Genomic DNA, 24069 nt, shown 5'->3' with positions numbered 1-24069 from the left:
TGTCCCAAAGGTGCTTTTTTGTCAGGAGGCAACTGGACTTCCTTGTTTTTCTTTGAAGAGGTTTCGCTTCTCACCCAAGAAGCTTCTTCAGCTTCGAATGGAGGGTGGGGAATGGAAGGATTTATACTCCTTGCAGACAGCTGGTCATTTGCCTTTTTTTGGAGAGTCGTTGAGGCCACTTGGGGTTTATCTGTGTCTTCAGGGTCATTTGAGTGGTGCGAAAATGGGAGTGGAACATGGTCCTTTCAGCAGTTCCAAGAAGGCTCCCCGTCCATTTGCACCACTCAGCTGACCCTGAAGACACAGATAAACCCCAAGTGGCCTCAACGACTCTCCAAAAAAAGGCAAATGACCAGCTGTCTGCAAGGAGTATAAATCCTTCCATTCCCCACCATCCAGTCGGAGCTGAAGAAGCTTCTTGGGTGAGAAGCGAAACGTCTTCAAAGAAAAACAAACAACTGGTCATTTGTCAAAAACGATGACCAAAAAATAAAAACAAACAGGAAAAAAGGGATGAAGTAAAGGTAGTCCTCGACTTACAACAGTTCGCTTAGTGACTGAAAAAAGTGCCTGCCAAGCCACAGCCGAGCAAGACACCTGCCTGCCCGCCCGGCGATGCTCCTCTTCCTGTCCGAGGTTTTCATTGTTGTGAGCATTTCTGTTGAGGATTGGCAGCAGGGGTGGAGTTGGGGGGGGTGTTTGGTTTTTATCCCCCCCCCCCTCTTCTGGGTGGTTGCAGCAGGTTTTGGTCACTTCGCGTGACCCTGGGACACGGTGACCGTCATAAATATGAATCAGCTGCCAAGCATCTGAACGTAAATCACAAGACCCTGGAGATGCTGCAACATTCCAGCTGATTGGCGCTTCTTCTGAGCTCCAGCTGGATCCTGGCGCTGATCCTGGCGCTTCCGCTGAGCCCCGACAGCCCTGCAGCTCCAGCCGTCTCTCGCTCAGGCTTGTGCGGTGCTGACACCGGTTCAGCTCATTCCCCTCCCCCGCTACTTTTCTAGGATGGCCGCGTACCGCCTGCCAGGTGCCAATGTACCCCAGGGGGTACCCGTGCCGCTGGTTGAAAAGCCCTGGTTTAATAGACAAAACTGACCTAAGGGATGTGGCCTTGCAGCTCACCGCAAACGTGTGTGAAAGCATCTGCTCGATCCTCTTTTCAATGCTCTTTTCCCAGGGGAGCCCGGAATGAGGCGGCAGCCTTCGCCGATCTCGTTGTATCTCTTCCCCGGCGAGAACGGAGCGGCAGGCCAAGGGAAAGCCCCACCACCCCCAGTGATCCCGGTGGGCGAGGGGCTGGACTTCACCCCTTCGGAGGACAGCGAAGGCGAGAGCGAAGCCACGGATGGCTTCTGCATTTTGGATGCTCCAGGAACGGGCATTCCGGTAAGGACCAGGCCATCTTTGGTTCTTTCTTGAGGGCTGCAAGGGGAATTTTTCTGAGAAAAGTTATTGCAGAGTAAGCACCACAAGGAACGTTCTTCCTGCGTCGACTCAGAAAGCTTAAGATGGCCCCAGGAACTGCTGATCCAGTCCTACAGAGGAATTAATTGAGTCTGGTTTGGCACCGCAGCCAAACGGGACAGGCACAGACTTTGACGGATGGTTAGGGGCTGCAGGAAGAAGAATTGCAACCAGCCTGGACGGGTCAGAAAGAGGCCTGAGAAAATATCGCACAGCCAGGACGTAAACTCTTTCAGCTGCTCCCCTCAGAGTGCTGCTACAAGGCATTGCATGCCAAAACAATTAGACACAAAGACGGGTGTCCCCCCCCGTCCCCCCCATGCCATCACTGTGCTGAACACCTAATTCCCACAGCCCTGTCGTAGGTCTAAGGATATTTTACCCGTGTAGTAGGGCTGTAGTAATATCATTATCCTTCCCACCTTTTTTACTCCCCCTCTTTATTGGTATCGTTATTGTGATGGTTATTACTCTCTTGCTTTGCTTGTACACGGAGAGCTTCTGCAGCAGAGAAAAAATCCTTGTGTGTCCAACCACACTTGGCCAATAAAGTGTTCTGTTGTATTCTGTTCCGTTCCATATTCTAGTCTAGTCTAGTTTAGTCTATCCCAGGGGTAGGCAACCTCGGCTCTTTTATGACTCGTGGACTTCAACTCCCAGAATTCCTGAGTGAATTCTGGGAGTTGAAGTCCACGAGTCATAAAAGAGCCAAGGTTGCCTACCCCTGGTCTATCCCATCCCATCCCATTATTTCTATTTCTTATTTCTATTTCTGTTTATTTCTAGTCCTAGTTCTGTCCTGTCCTACCCTATCCTACCTTACCTTACCTTACCTTACCTTACCTTACCTTACCTTATCCTATCCTATCCTATCCTATCCTATCCTATCCTATCCTATCCTATCCTATCCTATCCTATCCTATCCTATCCTATCCTATCCTATCCTATCCTATCCTTCCTCTGAGATGCTGCGATTTCTCAGATTGGCTATCAAGCGGTCCCATTCATCCCAAAACTGATTTTCCCCGCACAAAATGGACCAGATTCTGCAGGGAGTCGATGCAGTGCCATCTCCATTAAAATAAACAAACAAATTTTCATGTGCTCTAGACCCTCTTGCGAAATTCTGCCTATCGGCCTTCTCTCTCTCTCTCTCTCTGTCTCTCTCTGTCTCTCTCTCTCTCTCTCTGCAGCCGCGGGACGGGGAACCGGTGGTGACGAGGCTCTTGGACGGCCCCGTTCACATCCAGGAGGGTCACTTCTCTCGGCCCCTGGGCAGCACGGATTTACTGAAGGCCCCCTCGCACTTCCCGATGCCGGAGAGCCGAGTCGTGATGCGGGAAATTTCAGTGGTCTGGCATCTCTACGGGGGCAGGGATTTCGGGCCGGGCCGCTCGGCTTCTGGCCACCTCCATTCACCCAGGTAACTCTTCCCTCCCGGGATCTGCACTCCGCTTTCGTTTCTGACCTGGGTTTGCTTCCCCGTTTTGAAGATAAACCGCTTGAGAGAAGGGTCTCCCTTTCATGTGGATGAGTGTTTCTCAGCTACAGGCAGTCCTCGACTTAACAACAGTTCAGAGTTACGACGGCGCTGAAAAAAAGTGACTTATGACCGTTTTTCACACTTGCGACCTCTGCACTATCCCCGGGGCGACGATGTCCTGGTTCCGACTAATGAAACACATCCTTGGTGTGTTTCATTAGAGCCTTGGTGGAGCAGTGGGCTAAAGCCTCCTTAAGTAACACCAGCTGCCTGCCATTAGTGCAGGTTCGCGTCCCACCAGGCTCAAGGTTGACTCAGCCTTCCATCCTTCCCAGGTAGGTAAAATGAGGACCCAGATTGTTGGGGGCAATGAGCTGACTTTGTAATAATGCCGCTTGGGGGGGGGCGAAAGCCCTAATAAGCAGGCATGTACATAGAATGAAGGCTATTGCTAGGCACATTGATTTGTGCTTAGAGTGTAAGCCGCCCTGAGTCTTCGGAGAAGGGCGGGATATAAGTGGCATTTAAAAAAAAAGAATCTTCAGGCACTGTTTATTCTAAAAGAGTCTAGAATAATGAGAACAAAGCATCGGCGTTCACAGATGAAGATTTTTCCCTGAATCTTTGCCAGCTTCTCTCAAGGCTAGAGACAGCGGCTGGGCCTCAGGACACCCCCCCCAGGTTGTTTGAAAAGAAAGGAGATTTTGGCATGTTTCATTAGTCGGAACCCTGACGTCATGCCAGAATCTGAATTCTCCTCCCCTGAACACATCGTATCAAACACAATTCCCTCCCTTAATGTAAACGTCGTAAATCACATTCTCCAATTAGTTTAACATGCAAAGTTTCACTTCCTTTCTGTAGCACGCCCATCCCTTATCTTAATTAAAACAACTGGGTTAACATCTCCCCCCTCCCAGCTTCATTGATTCAAAGCAAAACAGTTTAAAGGAAAAGGCTGCCTCTTATATCGTCAGGGCAAAAAACGTCCAATGTTTGCAGCGTTGACCTACATAATTAAAATTTAGCCACTTGGCAACTGACTTGTGTTTAATGTCCCGGAGTCGCGCAATCCCCTTTTGCAACCTTCCCACAAGCTGAAGTCAACGGGGGAAGCCAGATTCACTTAACGACTGTGTTCCTAACTTTTAAGAACTGCAGTGATTCGCTTAGCAACTGCGGCGAGAAAAATGGTACGGTGGGCTGACTTCACAAATGTCTCCCTTAGCCCCATAAATTTTGGGCTCCGCTGCGGCCATACGTCGAGGACTACCTGTGTACAGGATGGGTGGACTTCAACTCCCAGAATCCCACAGCCAGCAAAGCCGGAGAATTTGGGGAGTTGACGTCCACCCATCTTACAGCTGCCAACTTTGAAAACGCCGATGGAGGGGGAATTCCCTAATGCTGGCGAGGGATTGGTCAGATCCTTGGGGAGAAATAATAAATAATAAATAATAAATAAATAAACCTTTATTGTCAAAGTACAACATGTGTACATTGAGATTAGCTGAGCCTCCCCCCGTGCTCTCTCCCCCCAACACACAGTGACAACAAACCCTCCATCCCACCACACTATGTGAACCAACTACACCACACACCGGTCTCCCAAGTCAACTCTGCATAAGATTACATCCCATTCAAAAGCCTAACAGCCCACGGATAAAAGCTGTTCTTCAGCCTGTTGGTACGGCTGGCTATACTCCTATATCTCCTACCGGATGGTAGGAGAGTAAAGAGATACCGTCCAGGGTGTGAGTCATCCCTGAGAATCTTCCTCACTCTTCCAAGGCAGCGGGGCCTGGCGAGGTCATCCAGTGGTGTCGGGGAACAGCCCACCATGTCTTGTGCTGTGCTCACCAGCCTCTGTAATACTTTCCTGTCCGCGGCTGTCAGACCAGCACACCAAACCACAATACCATACGAGAATATTAATGGCATCCAATACCTGACCCCCACTTCTTCCCAATTTCAGGACGAAGTCAAGCCTTCCCAGCACCCGTTCCTCCCCCTCTCGGTCTTCGATGCCCGGCCGACCCCAGAGCTCCTGGCGGGCTCAAGGAGGCCCTGGCCGTATCCACGACCTGCTGATGGAGATCCAGCTTACCAAGGTGAGAAGGGCAGGGGCCGCTCTGCAGGGGCGGGGCGGGGCGTCTGGTTCCCAAGCAACCTTGTTTTTTTGGGGGGGGGGCAGCCAGATTAGACGGGCAAGAGCCCCCCTGTGCCGGCCGGGAGGAGGGAAAGGAAGGGAATGGGGAAGAGAGGAGAGAAACGGAGGAGAGAAAAAAGGAGAGACAAGACAGAGCAAAGAGAGGTGAGAAGAGAAAGAGGAGAGAAGGGGAGAGAGAAGAGAAGAAGAAAAAGAGAAGAGAAAGAAAAGCGAGAGGAGAGAAAAAAGAAAAAGAGAAGAGAAAAAAAGACAAAGGAGAGAAGAGAATGGGGAAGAGAGAAAAGAGATGAGAAGAAAAAAGAAGACAGAGAAATAGAATAGAATAGAAATAAAAGAATAGAATACAAAATAGAATAGGAATAAAGAATAGAATAGAATTGAAAATTTATTTTGTTTATTTTATTTATTTATTTATTATTGGGGCTTATATGCCACCCTATCTCCCGAAGGACTCGGGGCGGCTAACAACAATAACATATAATAAGTACAGAAATTAAGATAAAAATTAAAATTAAAGTCCTCTGTGCAATAAATTAAAATTAAAAATTAAAAATAAATTAAAAATTGTAAACATAATTAAAATGCCTGTCAGTCCAGGTCAGCCAGGTGGAATAAAAACAGAATAGAAATACAGAATAGAATAGAATAGAATAGAATAGAATAGAATAGAATAGAATAGAATAGAACAAAGCTGGAAGGGACCTTGGAGGTCTTCTAGTCCAGCCCCCAGCTCGAGCAGGCGAGCCTATGCCAATAATAGAAGAACAGACTAGAATAGAATAGAAAATACAGACTAGACTAGACTAGACTAGACTAGAAATACAGAATAGAATAGAATAGAATAGAATAGAATAGAATAGAATAGAAATACAGAATAGAATAGAATAGAATAGAATAGAATAGAATAGAATAGAATAGAAATACAGAATAGAATAGAATAGAATAGAATAGAATAGAATAGAATAGAATAGAATAGAATAGAAATACAGAATAGAACAGGAGAGGAGAGGAAGCAGATGGATGCAGAGGGCCAATATTGACAATGGTGGCAAACAAGAAGCACAGGCAGTCCTCACAACCCTTCATTTAGTGACCATTGAAAAAAGCCACTCGCGACGGTCCCCCCACTTGCCACCGCCACAGCATCCCCCTGGTCGTGTGTTTGTGATTGGGGGTGTGACCACATGGTGCCCCACTTAACAACTGCTCCGCTGAGTAACGAATGTTCTAGTCCTTTTTTTTTGTGGTCATAAGTCGAGGACTGCCTGCAATGCCAGTTGCCAAGGGTCTGGATTTTTACCACCCGACCGTGAGGATGCTGCCACGGTCATATATGCGTGAGGACGGGACCTCCTAAGATAACGTGTTTTTTTCCCCAGTGCTGTTGCAACTCTAAAGCAAATGGTCGTAAGTTGAGGAGCAGATGTAGTGAAGATGCAGAAAGTGAGCCGGCATACCTCTCTCGTAGTGGGGTCAGTGACACTGCCCTCTTCCTCTTTGCTCTCAGGTCAGCTTCCAGCACGAATCCTACACGAGGCCTTCGTCCGAGAAGCTGTCCGTGGAATCGGAGGAGCAGCCATTAGCCAGGCAGGTGTTCGTTGTCCAGGAGTTGGAGATCCGGGACCGCTTGGCCTCCTCGCAGATCAACAAGTTCCTCTACCTGTACAGCAGCGAACTCCTGCCCCGGCGTGCCCATTCTAACATGGTAAGGAGCGGATCTCCCTTTGGATCAGGGATCTGCCCGTTGTCACCAAGGAGTGGCGAAGCTGCCCTGGGCATTTGGTCGGATGGAAGCTGCCCTGTTGGGGTTGGTGGGCCTGGCTGCAGAATAACGGAATGACAAGAGTTGGAAGGGACCTTGGAGGTCTTCTAGTCCATCTCCATGTTCAAGCAGGAGACCCTTTGCCATTCCAGACAGGTGGCTATCCAATCTCTTAAGTGATGGAGCACCCACAACTTCTGGTGGCAAGCAGTTCCACTGGTTGATTGTTCTCACTGTTAGGAAATTTCTCCTTAATTCCAGGTTGCTTCTCTCCTTGATTAGTTTCCATCCGTTGCTTCTTGTCCCGCCTTCTGGTGCTTTGGAAAATAGGTTGACTCCCCCCTCTTCTTTGGGGCAGCCCCTGAGATGTTGGAACACTGCTATCACGTACCCCCCCCCAATCCTTCTCTTCCCTAAACTAGACATCCCCACAAAATAAAGAATAATGGGATTGGAAGGGACCTTGGAGGTCTTCTAGTCCAACCCTCTGCCCAGGCAGGGTAGTAGATCCAGTTCCCACAACCATTCACCCTACGTTTTGGCCTCCAGCCCCCTGATCATCTTTGTCGCTCTTCTCTGCCCTCTTTCTGGAGTCTCAACACCTTTTTTATATTACGGCGACCAAAACTGGATGCCGTGGGGGAAAGGCTGTGCTCGGCCACTGTCAAAAAACATTGGATGGGGCAGGTGTGGATAAATCGGAAAACTGCTTGCCTGGAGGCATATCTATTCTTCTTGTTTTATTTATTGGATTTTTATCCCACCTTTATTATCGTTTATAAATAACTCAAGGCAGTGAAGGTACCGAACACTCCTCCTTGCCCCTAATTTTCCCCCAACAACAACCCTGTGAGGTGGGCTAGGCCGGGCGGGTAGCACTTCTGCAGAAGGTTCAAATCCAAGGGAGTCTTTAGGGCAGTGCTGCTCAACCTCGGCCACGTTAAGGTGGGTGGACTTCAACTCCCAGAATTCCCCAGCCAGTCAGTGCTTCTCATTCTTAGCAACTTTAAGGTGCTAAGAATTCTGGGAGTTGAAGTCCACCCATCTTAACGTGGCCGAGGTTGAGCAGCACTGCCCTAAAGACTCCCTTGGATTTGAACCTTCTGCAGAAGTGCTACCCGCCCGGCCTAGCCCACCTCACAGGGTTGTTGTTGGGGGAAAATTAGGGGCAAGGAGGAGTGTTCGGTACCTTCACTGCCTTGAGTTATTTATAAACAAGTTCAGGCACCTTAAAGTTGCTATGAATGAGAAGCACTGACTGGCTGGGGAATTCTGGGGAGTTGAAGTCCACCCTTTAAAACAAGAGAAGACCAACTCCCAGCATTCCCCAGCCACTCGTAGCCATTTTAAAATAGGTGGACTTCAATTCCCAGAATTCCCCAGCCAGAAATGTCAATTCTCTTCCTTCTTTTTTTTCAGCTCACCATCAAAGCTCTTCACGTCTGCCCTGAATCTGGCGGGGGGGGTCCCGAGTGCTGCCTAAGGGTCTCCCTGATGCCTCTCCGACTCAACATAGACCAGGTAAAGGACGCCTACATGTTTGTGGGTTCACAACCTCAGCCAGGTGTTGTGTGGTGTGTGGACTACCTCTCCTTACGTGAATTGGGGAAAATGAAAGGTGTCTGGATTCTTCCACTTTACAGCTCTGGCAGGCCTTTGCAGGCTTCCCTGGGAAGTACAAAAATATGTGGAAAAGGTCTTGGGAAAATGGGTCAAGGAAGCCTCTCTAGGCCAGGGCTTTTCAACCTTTCCCCCCATCGTACCACTTTTAGGATGGGGCAACATCCGAGCACTACCAGTCGCCTAGCAAGGGGTCAAAAACTTGATGACCAAAAAAAAAAAGGAAAAAAGTGATGAAGTACAGGCATTCCTCGATTTACAACAGTTCTCTTAGTAACTGTTCGAAGTTACAACGGCACTGAAAAAAGTGCTCCCCTCAAGCCACAGCCGAGCAAGACCCCTGCCTGCCCGCCCGGCGGCGCTCTTCCTCCTGTCCGAGGTTTTCATTGTTGTGAGCATTTCTGTTGAGGATTGGCAGCGGGGGTGGGGGGGTAGGGGGATGTTTGGTTTTTATCCCCCCCCCTCCTCTGCTGGGTGGTCACAGCAGGTTTTGGTCACTTCACATGACCCTGGGGCACTGTGACCGTCGTAAATATGAATCAGTTGCCCAGCATCTGAATGTAAATCACAAGACCCTGGAGATGCTGCAACATTCCAGCTGATCGGCGCTTCTTCTGGGCTCAGCAAAAACACCGGGATCAGCGCTGAGCTCCAGCTGGATCCTGGCGCTGATCCCGGCGCTTCCGCTCAGCCCTGCAGCTCCAGCCGTCTCTCGCTCAGGCTTGTGCGGTGCTGCCACTGGTTCAGCTCGTTCCCCTCCCCCGCTACCACTTTTCTAGGATGGTCGCGTACCACCTGCCAGGTGCCAATGTACCACAGGTGGTACCTGTACCACTGGTTGAAAAGCCCTGGTCTAGGGAATAAGTAGATAAGGGGCAGCTTAGCCCGTAGCTGTATAATGGGCGAAGAAAAAGACTTAGAAGAAACCCTCGCTAGTGGGAGATTTGCACTTTCAGACTCACACGATTCTATTAATGTAGCTTTAGGAAAAAGTCGGTTAAGAGTCTGCTTAGCCCTCAGCTGCATAACGGGAGGAGAAAAGGGCTCTCAGAAGCTTCTCGGGCTGTAAAAGAGACGGTGGGAGATTTGGACTTTCAGACTTGAAAGATTCTATTCATGGAAGTACAGGCGGTCCTCTCCTTACGACCACCATTTGAGTCCAGAACTTACGTCGCTAAGTGAAAAAGCGGTTCAATGAGTTTTGCTCCATTTGACCACTTTCCTTGCCGCATTTGTTAAGTGAATCGCTGCACTGGTTGAATTAGTGACCCGGTCGTGAAGCGAATCTGGCTTTCCCCCATTGCTGGTCAGGAGGTCACGAAAGGGGATCGCCTGACACACACATACACAAACACACACCCCGGGGACGCTGCAAACCGTCACAAAGGTGAACCAGTTGTCGAGCCTCTTGAGTTTTGATCACGTGGCCGTGGGGAGGCTGCAAGAGTCGTTAAGTGTGGAAAAACGGTGATTTAAGTCGCTTCTTTCCAGTGCCACCGTAACTTTGAGCGGTCGCTAAATGAACTGTTGTAACTTGAGGACTACCCGTAGAATTAGCTCATTTGGCCCACCTGGGAGTCGGACGGTGTCTGAGCTGGTGCGTCCAAGGGAGAAGCCTCCCCTTTTTTTTTCTTCCTCCTTTCTCTGCTCTGCCTGTCCAAATCCATTTAATATCTCATTTCTAACTGTCTCTTCTGTGCAAAACCCAAATCTCACCCCCACCCACTCACCCCTTGGATTCTGCCATTCCCGGGGGAATAAACATGGGGGAATAAACATGCATTCTCTCTCTCTGATCTTACGGGCAACGAAGAAAGGGGGTGGGGGAATTCTGGTTTGTGTCTCCGGATGGAATGCGGAGGGGTGGGATCGATTCTGCTACGGAGGGACTGATGTTTCTCCTCTTCCCACGAGGGGCTTTGCCACCTGGAGCTCGGCTGATCCGGAACTGAGCTCGGGGACACTGTAAAAATGTCGATCCGTGAAGGGGATTCATCAGATCCTGTCTATTATACCCGCTATCATCTGTGTCTTAGTAGGATTAGGATTAGGATTTATTAAATTTATATGCAGACAGCTGGGCGTTTGCCTTCTTTTTAGAGTCGTTAAGGCCATCTGCAAACGACTTCTTGGAGGAAAAGCGATTTATAAGACTCAGGGCGGCTCACAACAATAAAAATTAAGAGACATAAAATACAAAAATTTTAAGAAAGAATTAAACAATGAATATAAGAAATACGGGACAATTTACACAATAAAAACCAAATTTAAAAAACCACGGTCAGTCCAGGCCCGCTTGTTGGAACAACCATGTCTTCAGGTCATGGCGGAAGGACCGAAGGTCAGGGTCCGTCCGCAGCTCCAGAGGCAGTTCGTTCCAGAGGGTCGGCGTGCCCACAGAGAAGGCTCTCCCCCTGGGGGTCGCCAGCCGGCATTGCCTGGCCGACGGCACCCTGAGGAGGCCGACTCTGTGGGAGCGAACCGGGCGATGGGAGGTTGACAATGGCAGCAGGTGGTCTCGCAAGTACCCCGGGCCTAGTAAACGTCCCTGCTTGGATTATCTTGTCTCCAAAGAGTGTCTTTCCTAAGATGTGGATTGGAGTGGGTTCTGACACTGCCTCTCCTTCCAGGATGCCTTGTTTTTCCTCAAAGACTTCTTCACCAGCGTAGTGGCCAGCATCAATCCGGTCGTGCCCGTCGAGGCTGGATCTGAAGGTACGTGGCCTTCATGACGTGGCCTTCTGGGTGAGCCGGGCCAGGGGTCCCCAGCCTTTCTGGGTTGGCGGCCCCGGGGCTGGGGGTGCTGGAGGCGCCTTTACACGCACGCACACAAGCGGGCTACGATTGCACGCACATGCAAACACGGCCACAAGCGCCCGCAAGAGGCTCAGCTAGCACTCGCACGATGCCGTGAGGCTGGCACAAGTGTGTGTGGGGGTGCGGAATGGGCTCCCAGCGACAATAGCGTCTGAGTGGGGGGAGTGTGCGCTTGCCGCACCGCTAGTGCGAGTGGGGTGTGTGCTCACAGTGATGCTAGTGCCTGCGTGATGCTGCAGCGCCAGCAGAGTGGGGAGTGCGCACACGCACACACGCACACACGCGTGGGCACTGGCCAGCCACTCACCCGGCCCAGTGACCAACATCCCATGGCCCGGTGATGAGCCCCAACCCACAGATTGGGGAGCCCTGAGCTAGGCCACCTGGTTGGTAGAAAGGGATGCTGGGAAATGTAGTTTGGCCTTATCAAGGGGCACGTGCTGTTTTTCCCAGCTCCCAGCCTGTTCTCCGCACTTGTCTTTGCCTGGGTGCTTCTCTCAAATCCTGGGTGCACAGAGGGGGGTCGGGGGACTTTTGTGGGGCAAGAAGGGCTTTCAAAAACAGGTCACCCCACCCCCCCAGGTCCTGTCGGGTCCCCTGGCAAGGAGTCAGCCGAGAGGCTGATGGCGACTTCGGTGGAGACCACGACCAGCGAAAACAGCTCCAACGCCGCTTCTTCCTCCGAGCAGCCCATTTATTTCCGGTATGGATGCCGGCAGGTCTGGTGGTGGTGGGTGGATGGAAAGGGGATTGTAGGGGGTGAGAAAGTGGATGGGGACCCCACGCTGGAACAAGCGACACTCTGCTCCAGAGTTCGGATCTAGCCCTGTTTCTCCACCTCAGCAAGTTGAAGACTTGCTGGACTCCAAGTCCCAGAATTAAAGCGGGTTTTCCATTGAAGTTGGGAGTTGAAAAGTTTTATGCCAAAAGGCCCCCCCCCCTTTACTTGTCTTCCCAAAGATGGGAAGCGCCCATCATGTCAGCTGTTTTTTCTCTCTTCCTCCTCAGCGAGTTCCGGTTCACCTCCGAGGTCCCCATTTGGCTGGATTACCACGGGAAACACGTCACCGTGGACCAGGTGGTGGGTAGCTGAGCACGCCAAGCCCTTTGCCCCGAAATGAACCGAAAAAAATGACAGAATAACGGAATTGGAAGGGACCTTGGAGGTCTTCTAGTCCATACCGTTCCAGACAAATGGTTGTCCGGTCTCTTCTTAAAAACCTCCAGTGATGGAGCGCTCACAACATCCGGTGGCAAGCTGTTCCGCTGGTTAATTGTCCTCACTGCTTGGAAGTTTCTTCTTAATTCCAGGTTGCTTCTCTCCTTGGTTAGTTTCCACCCGTTGTTTCTTGTTCTGCCTTCAGGTGCACTTTATTTAACAGTAGAACATATTTGGAAGGGACCTGGGAGGTCTTCTAGTCCAACCCCTTGTTCAAGCAGACCATTTCTGACAGGTGGCTGTCCAGTCACTTCTTGAAAACCTCCAGTGATGGAGCGCCCACAACCTCCGGTGGCAAGCTGTTCCGCTGGTTAATTGTCCTTTACTGTTAGGAAGTTTCTTCTTAATTCCAGGTTGCTTCTCTCCTTGATGAGTTTCCATCCGTTGTTCCTTGTCTTGCCTTCTGGTGGTTTGGAAAATAAGCTGACCCCCTCCTCTTTGTGGCAGCCCCTCAGATATTGGAAGACCACCATCAGGTCACCCCTCATCCTTCTCTTCACTAGACCAGACATACCCAACTCCAGCCACCATCCTTTATATGTTTTAGCCTCCGGCCCCTTTAATAGTCGTTCTTGCTCTCCTCTGCAATGCATGCAAGTTGGTTGAGTTTGCTCCAGGAACTTAAAAGGCCGGCCAGTGGATTAAAATGACAGATGTCACGGGACAGAGGCGTGGATGTACGGTCTGTGGAGTTTAGGGGTGAGAGCGAAACCAGCAGAGCAGAAGCTTCCCAGCTGTGAGATAAGCAGGCATGTCCTGAACCTCAGGGCTGTAAAGCCGTGGAACAGTCTCTGCCTCGATTTTGTGACTCCGTTGCAACAGACATGAAGAGAATCAGGTTGCAAGCTGAATATTGAGAAATAAAGCTGGTGGTAAGAACACAGGGACCGCCTGCTGGAGCTGCCAGAATGGATTCCTATCCTGAACGGGGGTTAAAGAGTAATGGAGTTGGAAGGGACCTTGGAGGTCTTCTAGTCCAAACTCCTATCAAGATAAGATAATCTTAGCAGCAGCAGAACCTATGTCATTTCAGACAAGTGGTTGTCCAAGCTCTTCCTTCTAACTGCTGCGTCACCACAGAAAAGGAATTAGAATTAGAATAGAATAGAATTACAGAATAGAATACAATAGAAGAATGGAATAGAATAGAATAGAATAGAATAGAATAGAATAGAATAGAATAGAATAGAATAGAATAGAATAGAATAGAATAGAAATTAGAATAGAATAGAATAGAATAGAATAGAATAGAATAGAATAAGGAATAGAATAGAATAGAATAAGGAATAGAATAGAATAGAATAGGATAGAATAGAATAGAATAGAATAGGATAGGATAGAATAAGGAATAGAATAGAATAGAATAGAATAGAATAGAATAGAATAGAATAGAATAGAATAAGGAATAGAATAGAATAGAATAGAATAGGGAATGGAATAGAAATAGAATAAGAATGGAATGGAATAGAATAGAATAGAATAGAATAAGGATATAGAATAGAATAGAATAATGGAATGGAATAGAATACAATAGAATTACAGAATAGAATAGAATTACAGAATAGAATAATAGAATGGAATAGAATAGAATAGAATAATAGAATGGAATAGAATAGAATTACAGAATAGAATAGAATAATGGAATAGAATAGAATTACAGAGTAGAAGAGAAGATAATAGATAATAGAATAGAAAATATGGAATTATTTCAGATTTATTTTATTCATTTATATTTCACATTGCTCTAGTCTCCCTCAAAAGAGGGACTCTGGGCGATGTACACGAAAACATCACACTCTGAAAAGAGGATAGAAAAATAAAAATAATGCTGAGAATTAAAACATTTTAAACGTGATAACCAAACTTTTCCCCTCTGGTGGCTTCTTGTTCCCGCCAGGGCACCTTCGCCGGGATCCTGATCGGTTTGGCTCAACTCAACTGCTCCGAGCTGAAACTGAAGAGACTCTGCTGCCGCCATGGGTAGAGACCCTCCTGCCTGCCTTAGGGGCTGGGGGGCTGAGTCAGGCTGGCACAATACGTGGCCGGGGAAGATGGGGGGGGTGGCAAAGGCTGGAAGCTGAACTTCTCATTTTTTAGGGGTTGTTTTTCTTGCTTAATTTGTTTATCTACAAACACACACACACACACACACACACACACACAACCTGTTTAACCAGGATAACACAAACATACACACAGAGTGTCATGAGTATTGAAGACCTCAGAGTGTTATAGAAACATACAACCACACATTAGCAGCTCTATTCACACAACATGTTTACAGTAGAAATAATAGAATAGAATAGAATTATGGGATAGAATAGAATAGAATAGTGGAATGAAAGAATAGAATAGAATAGTGCAGACATGTCAAACACAAGGCCCGGGGGCCGGATCTGGCCCGTGAAGTGGTTTCATGCGGCCCGCGAAGCCATCCTGGAAAGAGTGAGGGAACGGCCCCCACGGCCTTGGCCCCGGCCGAGAGACCCTCCTCCTGCCAGAGACCCTCAGATCTGTCCCACTCCTGCCCAGGCCCCCATAGGCACCCTTGATGCGAAGGATGTAGAGCTGGCCACGCCCACCCAGTAGGCCATACGCACTCTAGCCACGCCCACCCTGGCCATACCCACCTGGCCCCTTAAGGGCAACCGCAATGCTGATGCGGCCCTCAATGAAATTGAGTTTGACACCCCTGGAATAGTGGAATGAATAGAATAGAATTACGGGATAGAATAGAATAGTGGAATGAATAGAATAGAATAGTGGAATAGTGGAATGAAGAATAGAATAGAATAGTGGAATGAATAGAATAGAATAGAATTACGGGATAGAATAGAATAGTGGAATGAAGACTAGAATTAGAATAGAATAGAATAGAATTATGGGATAGAATAGAATAGAATAGAATAGTGGAATGAAAGAATAGAATAGTGGAATGAATAGAATAGAATAGAATTACGGGATAGAATAGAATAATGGAATGAAGAATAGAATTAGAATAGAATAGAATAGAATTATGGGATAGAATAGAATAGAATAGTGGAATGAAGAATAGAATAGAATAGAATAGAATAGAATAGAATAGTGGAATAGTGGAATGAAGAATAGAATTAGAATAGAATAGAATAGAATTACGGGATAATAGAATAGAATAGAATTACAGGATAGAATAGAATAATAACTTTATTGTCACTTTGAACGTACACTAATCAGCATACATTAAAATGAAATTTTGCTGCATACAGCTCTCAAAGGATCACCACCTCCGATATACGCTACATAAATATGACAAAAACAAATAAATACAGAATCATGCATATACCCACACATATTATGTGACACATATTATATAAACATATACGATTATTCTCATTGTGGAACAGAATGGTTTTCTGGGCTTGACAAAAAGCAGAAATAGAGTTCATTTCAGCTTTTTTTTTTTTTTGTTAAGGCCAGAAAACCATTTTTGTTCCACAATCACAATAGACATGTTGTGTGAATAGAGCTTCGTGGCTTGGCTGCAGTTCAGACCAGGCATCTTGCCATGCTAAGTTGCTGGCCCTTAGCCAGTTTGGGGCCAGCCCACCCCAAATGACCCATTTTAACCGACCCGGGAGGCCAATCCGAGTCCACCAGGAAGGCTACATTAAAACCAGACCGGTGATTTACGATCACAATTGAGCCCAAATTTTCTGTTGCTAAGTAAGGCGGTTGTTTTAAGTGAGCTGCGCCCCATTTTACAACAAATGGCGGCTGTTGTTAAGTGACACCTGCAGTCGTTAAGCAAAGCTGGCTTCCCCCATTGACTTTGCTGGTTGGAAGCTGGCTGGGAAGCTTCGCCAAAGGGGATCACGTACGTGACCTCCGGACACGGCAAGCGTCATAAATATGAGTCAGTTGCACCCAAATTTTGTCACTGGGACCATGGGGAGGCTGGGACCATGTTCGTAAGGGGGAAAACTCTAGTGACATTGTAACTTTGAATGGTCACTAAACATGTAGTTGTCAGTTGAGCACAGGTAGTCCTCAACTTACAACAATTTGTTTAGTGACCGTTCAAAGTTACAACGTCAATAAAAAAAAGTGACTTACAGCTGTTTTTCTTGCAGCATCCCCAGGTCACGTGATTAAAATTCAGACGCTTGGCAATTGGTTCGTATTTATGACAGTCGCAGCGTCTCGGGGGTCACCCGATCCCCCTTTGGCGACCAAAGTCAGTGGGGAAGCCAGATTCACTTAACAACCGAGTGACTAAGTGAGCAGCTGCAATGATTCACTTATCAACGGCAGCAAGAAAAGCCGTAAAATGGGGCAAAACTCAGTTCGCAAATGTTTCACTTAAGCAACAGAAATTCCGGGCTCCATCGTGGCCGTAAGTCAAGAACTGCCGGTACCACCTCTCTCTTTCCAGGCTGCTGGGGGTGGAGAAGGTGGTCAACTACGCCCTGACCGAGTGGCTGATGGACATTCGCAAAAACCAGCTGCCGGGCATCCTGGGCGGGGTGGGACCTATGCATTCCTTCGTGCAGTTGTGTAAGTGACCCCTCGGTCCAGCTGTTGGGTGGGGGGGCGGGGGGGGTCAAGGCTTCCTTCTCATCCCCCTCCCTCTTCTCTCCTCCTCTCCCAAGTCCACGGCCTGCGGGACCTGTTCTGGATGCCCATTGAGCAGTACCGCAAGGACGGGCGCATCATCCGCGGCTTGCAGCGTGGCGCCGCCTCCTTCGGCACCTCCACCGCCTCGGCGGCCCTCGAACTCAGCAACCGCCTAGTGCAGGCCATTCAGGTTTCCGGGGGGGGTGTCTGCTAGGGGAGGGAGGGGGTCTGCCAAAGCCCAGCCCAAAAGGGTGGGTGGGGGAGTGGCTGAATCTAGACCCAGAGTGGGCAACTATGGTAACTGTACTACCTGTTGTTGTTGTTAGTTGCGAAGTTGTGTCCAACCCATCGCGATCCCATGGACCACATTCCTACCTGTAGGCTTCAAGAATTCTGGGAGTTGGAGTCCACAAGTCATAAAGGGGCCATAGTTCCTTTGCTCGGGAATTCTGGGAGTTGAAGTCCACGTCATAAAAGGGCCATAGTTCCTTGGCTCAGGAATACTGGGACTTGAAGTCCACAAGTCATAAAAGGGCCATAGTTCCTTGGCTCGGGAATTCTGGGACTTGAAGTCCACATCATAAAAGGGCCATAGTTCCTTTGCTCGGGAATTCTGGGACTTGAAGTCCACAGGCTATATAGTCGCCATAGTTGCCCACCCTTGACCTAGACCAGGGGTCGGCAACCTCGGCTCTTTTATGACTCGTGGACTTCAACTCCCAGAATTCCTGAGCCAGCATAGCTGGCTCAGGAATTCTGGGAGTTGAAGTCCACGAGTCATAAAAGAGCCGAGGTTGCCGACCCCTGACCTAGACCCACAGTCTGCCCCTTCTCAGGGGGAAACTCAGCCCTCCCCTCCCCATCGATGGCCGAGCTTCCCCCCTCTCTCTCTTCCCCCACCCAGGCCACCGCCGAGACCGTCTACGACATCCTCTCCCCCACGGCCCCCCCGTCACGCACTCTACCGGATAGGAAGTACGCCCGCAAACTACGACGGAGCCATCAGCCGGCCGATCTACGTGAAGGGGTGGCCAAGGCCTACGACACCGTGCGCGAGGTGATGCTCCTTGGCGCGTGGCGGGGGGGCAGAGATTTAGCCCCATCTTGGGCTAGTGGGGGTTTGACATCCTCTTTCCATTCCCCCCCTCCCCCCTTGCATTCAATTTATGTTCGATTCTCGGAGACCCCCCTGGACAAAAAGCGTTTTCAGAGCAAGGTTTTTCAGAAGTAGTTTGCCCCTCTCTCAAGAGGCAAGTGAGTGGCCCGAGGTCACCCAGCTCGGCTGGACTAGAACTCCCGGGGTCCCGCTTTCTAGTTGGGTGCCTTGCCAACCATATCTGATCGGCTCTCCTCGTTTTAAGCGAAACCCACAGCCAATAAGTCAAGCCTGCAATGGTTGAGCGAGCCTGTCGTTCCCTTAACAAAACCAGAGGGAGAGAAAAAAGAGGTTTTTTAGCAAAAAAATATATTGCGATTTGCGGTCACGGGACTGCAGACTGCTACAACTGGCATCCATGCTGGCCAGTTGGTGAGCTCCCGAAATGCAGTCATGTCACCGCAGAACTTTGGAGCCAGGTACATAAGTACCTTCCGGGGGGGGTGTTCTTTGAACAGTCGCTAAGGGGCCGGTCATAAGTTGGGGACTGCTTTTATGCTCCATTTTTTTCCACTGCCGGCTCAGAAATTCTGGGAGTTGAAGTCCAAAAGTCATGAAGGGGCCAAATTTCCCTCATGCTGGCTCAGGAATTCTGGGAGTTGAAGTCCACGAGTCATGAAGGGGCCAAATTTCCCTCATGCTGGCTCAGGAATTCTGGGAGTTGAAGTCCACGAGTCATGAAGGGGCCATAGTTCCCCCATGCTGGCTCAGGAATTCTGGGAGTTGAAGTCAAAAAGTCATGGAAGGGGCCATAGTTTCCCATGCCGGCTCAGGAATTCTGGGAGTTGAAGTCCACAACTCATAAAAGAGCCAAGGTTGCCTACCCCTGGTCTAGGATAATACTTTGCTCTTAATCACAGAACGTAGAATAAGAGGGTTGGAAAGGACTTTGGGGGTCTCCTAGTAGTCCAGCCCCCTGCCCAAGCAAGAGACCTGATACAGGCTGTCTTCAACTTAAGCCATTTGTTTAGTGACCGTTCAGAGTTACAAGAAGCACTGGAAAAAAGTAACGGAGGACCATCTTTCACATTTAAGACCGTTGCAGCATCTCCGTGGTCTCCTGATCAAAAACCAGACGCTTGGCAACCGGTTCATATTTATCACGGTCGCAGCGTCCCAGGGTCACGCGATCCCCTTTTGGGACCTTCTGACCAGCAGAATCAATGGGGGAAACCAGATCCACTTAACAACCGAGTTACCAACTTAACAACTGCAGTGATTCACTTAACAGCTGGGGCAAGAAAGGGTCATAAAATGGCAATATTCACTTGAGAATGGGCTCCTTAGCACCAGGACTTTTCAGCTTGATTGTGGTCGTAAGTCAGGGGGAATACCTGTCCCCTCTGACCCCAGCCCAGAGGTCAAGCAGTGGGCAGCCTCTTGTCCGTGGCTGCCTCTGGTCCGTGGCTGCCTCCAACCCCTCTTTCCCGTCTCCCCGCAGGGCGTCATAGACACGGCCCAGGCCATCTGCGACGTGGCTGCTCGTGGGCACGAGCAGAAGGGCATCACGGGGGCCGTGGGCGGCGTCCTGCGGCAGATCCCTCCCACCGTGGTCAAGCCGCTGATCGTGGCCTCCGAGGCCACCTCCAACCTCCTGGGCGGGATGCGCAACCAGATCAAACCCGACGCCCTGAAGGAAGAATCCCTCAAATGGCGCTCGGAGGAGAACCAGGATTAGCTGCCTTGCTCGCCCCGGATCCGAACCACGGAGCCAGGCCCGCTTCGGCATTTGCACAGCCACGGAGGAGATGGCCGCAACTGTGAGAAAAGGGGGCTTCAGCAGGGCCCAAAGATTCGGGACACGAGCCCGCCCACCCAGCCACCGGATCCCGCACAGTCCATCAGGGCTCCGCAGCCATCTCCTCCTGCCCTGCCCTCGTTGCTGTACTTTTGGGGGTGTCCCACTGTCCCCTGTTTGATGCATGGCCTGCAGCTGTGTCCTCTCTCCCCAAAAGCACTGGGGGGGGACAGGAGGGCAGAGAAAAATAACTGGGATGAAAGGATATGACTTGTTTTCACCTCTCGCTTGCTTGGATGTCAGATCCTGGCTTAAGGGTTCCTTGGATAAGGGCCAGCCCGGTGTTTGCATTCATCCCTGATCTTTTGGGATCTGTGTGAAAAGGAACAACCGGAAAAGATTTCCAGACCAGGTCAGGCCGGCACCCTTTGCGCCATTTGCTCTTGTGCGACAAGTGTGGTGGCCGTTCTTTTCACAAAGGACTTGAGTCAACTCTTCGAAAGAGTTGAGCCGAAAACCCTGCAGTTGCCTAAATGCCGCCTGACTTTTTTGGACCTCCTGGGAATTCGCGCCTGCTTAGCATAAGCCTGAGATCCAGCTCACAAAGGTCAAGGCAAAAGAAAGTTTATTGTTGGAGGGCAAATGTGTGATGTATCCAATTAAGGTTTTTTTTTTAAAAAAAAACCACCACAAACTGAGTTTCTTTAACCCTAGCTTTGCTTAAAATCCAATCCACGATGGGTTAATTTGGACATGGTTATCTCAGCCCAGTTTCCTGGGTTTTGCAGGGTCTTTCGATTTGTACGGTGGCGACCCGAACTGGAGACTTTCATTCCACGTCTCACTACAGCGGTGTAAAGCAGTACAGGTAGTCCTCGACTGACAACAATTCATTTAGTGACCATTCAAAGTTAGGACAGCTCTGCAAAATGTGACTCACAACCCTTTTCCACACTCAACGACCGCTGCAGCATCTCCACGGTCACGTGATCGAAATCCAGATGCTTGGCAACTGGTTCCTATTTTATGACGGTTGCATTTACCGGGGGGGGGGTCACCCCTGTGGTCAATGGGGAAGCCAGATTCACTTAGGGGACCATGTGACCAATTGTAACAAATGCAACGATTCACTTAGCCACCGGGGCAAGAGAAGTCGTAAAATGGGGCTAAAGCCCACCTAGCAAACATCTCACTTAGCAACAGACATCTCCGGCTCGATTGCGGTGGTAACTCGACCGCGTTAGCATCCTCGTGATCTCGAAACTATCCCTCCGTTGATGCAGCCTAGGACGGACGGTGTTGGCCTTTTGGGCAGCTGGAGCCCACGGCCGGCTCGTACTTAAGCGGTGGGACTCCAAGGTCCCTCTGGGCAGATAATCCTGCTGAGCCAGGCGCCCCCCGTTCTGTACCCATGAATTTGGTTTTTCCTAATCTCATTTTTCTCACCGATGGAACTGCACATTTTTGGACAGGACCCGGTGCTCAAATCTGTCGAGATCCTTCTGGATCTTCATCCCAACTTCCAAGGTGTTGCAGCTCGTCTGCAACCCCTTCTCTAGATCATTTAGAGGCTAGGTCAGGTGAAAATGTGGTTTGCTTATTTATACCAGGGCTTTTCAACCAGTGGCACGGGCACCCCCTGTGGTACATTGGCACCTGGCAGGTGGTACGCGACCGTCCTAGAAAAGTGGTAGCAGGGGAGGGGAATGAGCTGAACCAGTGGCAGCACCGCACAAGCCTGAGCGAGAGACGGCTGGAGCTGCGGGGCTGTCAGGGCTCAGCGGAAGGGCCAGGATCAGCGCCAGGATCCAGCTGGAGCTCAGCACCGATCCTGGCGCTTCTGAGTCCAGAAGAAGCGCCGATCAGCTGGAATGTTGCAGCATCTCCAGGGTCTTGTGATTTACATTCAGATGCTTGGCAACTGATTCATATTTGCGACAGTGCCAGGGTCCCAGGGTCATGTGAAGTGACCAAAACCTGCTGCAACCACCCAGCAGACGGGGGGGAGATAAAAACCAAACACCCCCCCCACTGCCAATCCTCAACAGAAATGCTCACAACCATGAAAACCTCGGACAGGAGGAAGAGCGCTGCCGGGCGGGCGGGCAGGGGTCTTGCTCGGCTGTGGCTTGGGGGGGGCACTTTTTCCAGTGCCATTGTAACTTCGAACAGTCACTAAGCGAACTGTTGTAAGTCGAGGACTACCTGTATTTTTTTTACCTTTTTTTTGGTCATCAGGTTTTTGACCCCTTGCTAGGCGACTGGTGGTCCTCGGATGTTGCCCTATCCTAAAAGTGGTACAATGGGTGAAAAAGTTGAAAAGCCCTGATTTATACAGCTCGACGATATGGGTGTTTACACAACGTACCAAACCCACTTCCTGAATGGACCCCGAGGCCAACAGAAGGTTCTGGTTGTTCGGCAGGTGAAGCTAAAGCCAAACTAACCAGACTCGGCTGGCTTTGTAGAGGCAGCTGCCAGCCAGACCTTGGATCTGACCTGGTTTAAGCTGTTGCACAGACGTAATCGGACTTCAGTCAGATGCAGGAAGGGGTTAGTGAAGGGAGCGGGGTGCAAATAGTCCTCAACTTATGACTGTTTGTTTAACGTCAGTTTGAAATTACAGTACTTGCAACTAGTCCTCGCACTTATTAACCATCGTTTTTTTTATCCCCAGTCATGTGATCCAAATTTGGGCTTTGGCCAACCGGCGTGTATTTACACCGGTTGCGGCATCCTGGGGTCGCCATTTGCAGTCTTCCCAGCCAGCTTCCAACAAGCAAAAGTCGGGGGAAGCTGGATTCACTTAGCGACCATGTGATTCACTGAATGACTGCAGTGGTTTTCTTAACAACTGAAAAAAAAAAAGTCAGGTCACAGGATGGCTGACTTAACATGGCTTACTGAGTTGTGAGTTGTAATTTGAGGACTATTTGCAACCTTGTTCAAAGCCTCTACAGACTCACAATAGTTCATTTAGTGAGCATCTGAAGTAACAATGACGCAGGGGGAAAAATGAGCATTTTTCGCACGACCGTTGCAGCATCTTCGTGGTCACGTGAACAAAATTCAGGGGTTGGGCCGCTGACTTGTATTTATGACGGTCGCAGTGTCCCGGGGTCACGTGACCATCCCCTTTGGCGACCTCCTGCCTAGCAAAGTCCATGGGGAAGCCAGATTTACTTAACAACCCTGCGGTGATTTAACAGCTGCAACGATTCCCTTAACAACTCTGGCAAGAAAGGGGACAAAATGGGACAAAACTCAACGAGTGTCTCAGGAGCAGAAATGGGCTCGATTGTGGTCGTAACTCGAGGACTACCTGTCCTGCTGGAGCAAGGGGCTGGACTAGAAGACCTCCAAGGTCCCTTCCAGCTTCTCTTCTCCATTTTTTCTCTATTCCATTCCATTCCATATTTTCTATTCTTCATTCCATTATTCTATATTTTCTATTCTATTCTTCATTCCATTGTTCTATTCTTCATTCCATTATTCTATTCTATTCATTCCATTATTCTATTCTATTCAATTTCATATTTTTCATTCTTCATTCCATTATTCTATTCTATTCCATATTTTCTATTCTATTCTATTCTATTCTCCATTATTCTATTCTATTTTTCATTCCATTCTTCTATTCCATATTTTCTATTGTAGTCTATTCTATTCTTCATTCCATTCTTCTATTCTTCATTCTATTATTCTATTCTACTCTATTCTTCATTCCATTCTTCTATTCTGCCTTTTTCTCCCTCTCCTGTTCTATGCAAAAGAAGAGCCGAGGCTGGCCGGCGGAGGGCAGCCTGGCGCCATCCTGAAGGCATCCGAGACAGAAGCTTCTGGTTTCCGGATTGAAGCAGCAGCAGCAGAGATTTCCTCCCACCCCCCTCCTCCTCCGTGCAAGTCGCTGAGCCCCTTTCCTGCTAACCCAGCAGAAACCCAGAAGGCCTCCCCGCTCAACCAGCACAAGCCATCCGCGCTGCAGCTTCCTTGCCTGCGTGGGGAACCGTCGCAGGAAGCGGTCCAGTCCAGTGAAAGAGA

The 24069-nt window shown here is 49.3% G+C and overlaps 1 protein-coding gene across 5 annotated transcripts in view; it reads left to right on the top strand.

Moving 5' to 3' along the window:
* The window catches only part of ATG2A (autophagy related 2A), a 77492-nt gene extending 56777 nt beyond the window's left edge, over window positions 1–20715 (top strand). For 2 of the 5 annotated variants that reach the window (XM_081340410.1, XM_081340412.1), the window contains 13 exons: window positions 1184–1392; window positions 2664–2893; window positions 4929–5064; window positions 6631–6828; window positions 8305–8406; window positions 11136–11220; window positions 11905–12025; window positions 12331–12403; window positions 14439–14521; window positions 16953–17074; window positions 17170–17324; window positions 18039–18191; window positions 19732–20715. In XM_081340410.1, coding sequence (XP_081196536.1) covers window positions 1184–1392; window positions 2664–2893; window positions 4929–5064; window positions 6631–6828; window positions 8305–8406; window positions 11136–11220; window positions 11905–12025; window positions 12331–12403; window positions 14439–14521; window positions 16953–17074; window positions 17170–17324; window positions 18039–18191; window positions 19732–19968 — 1904 coding nt within the window. In that variant the 3' untranslated portion in view covers window positions 19969–20715. Of the gene's footprint in view, window positions 1–1183; window positions 1393–2663; window positions 2894–4928; window positions 5065–6630; window positions 6829–8304; window positions 8407–11135; window positions 11221–11904; window positions 12026–12330; window positions 12404–12512; window positions 13803–14438; window positions 14522–16952; window positions 17075–17169; window positions 17325–18038; window positions 18192–19731 lie in introns of those variants that run through there. The other 3 variants (XR_014028095.1, XM_081340413.1, XM_081340411.1) reach the window with 3 other exon arrangements.
* Window positions 20716–24069: the final 3354 nt, after the last annotated feature.

This window comes from Vipera berus, assembly GCF_964194415.1.
Source record: "Vipera berus genome assembly, chromosome: 16".
In the NCBI taxonomy this organism is placed as follows: domain Eukaryota; kingdom Metazoa; phylum Chordata; class Lepidosauria; order Squamata; family Viperidae; genus Vipera; species Vipera berus.
The sequence above is the reverse complement of the archived record's forward strand: the minus strand, read 5'-3'. Positions and strand labels throughout refer to the sequence as shown.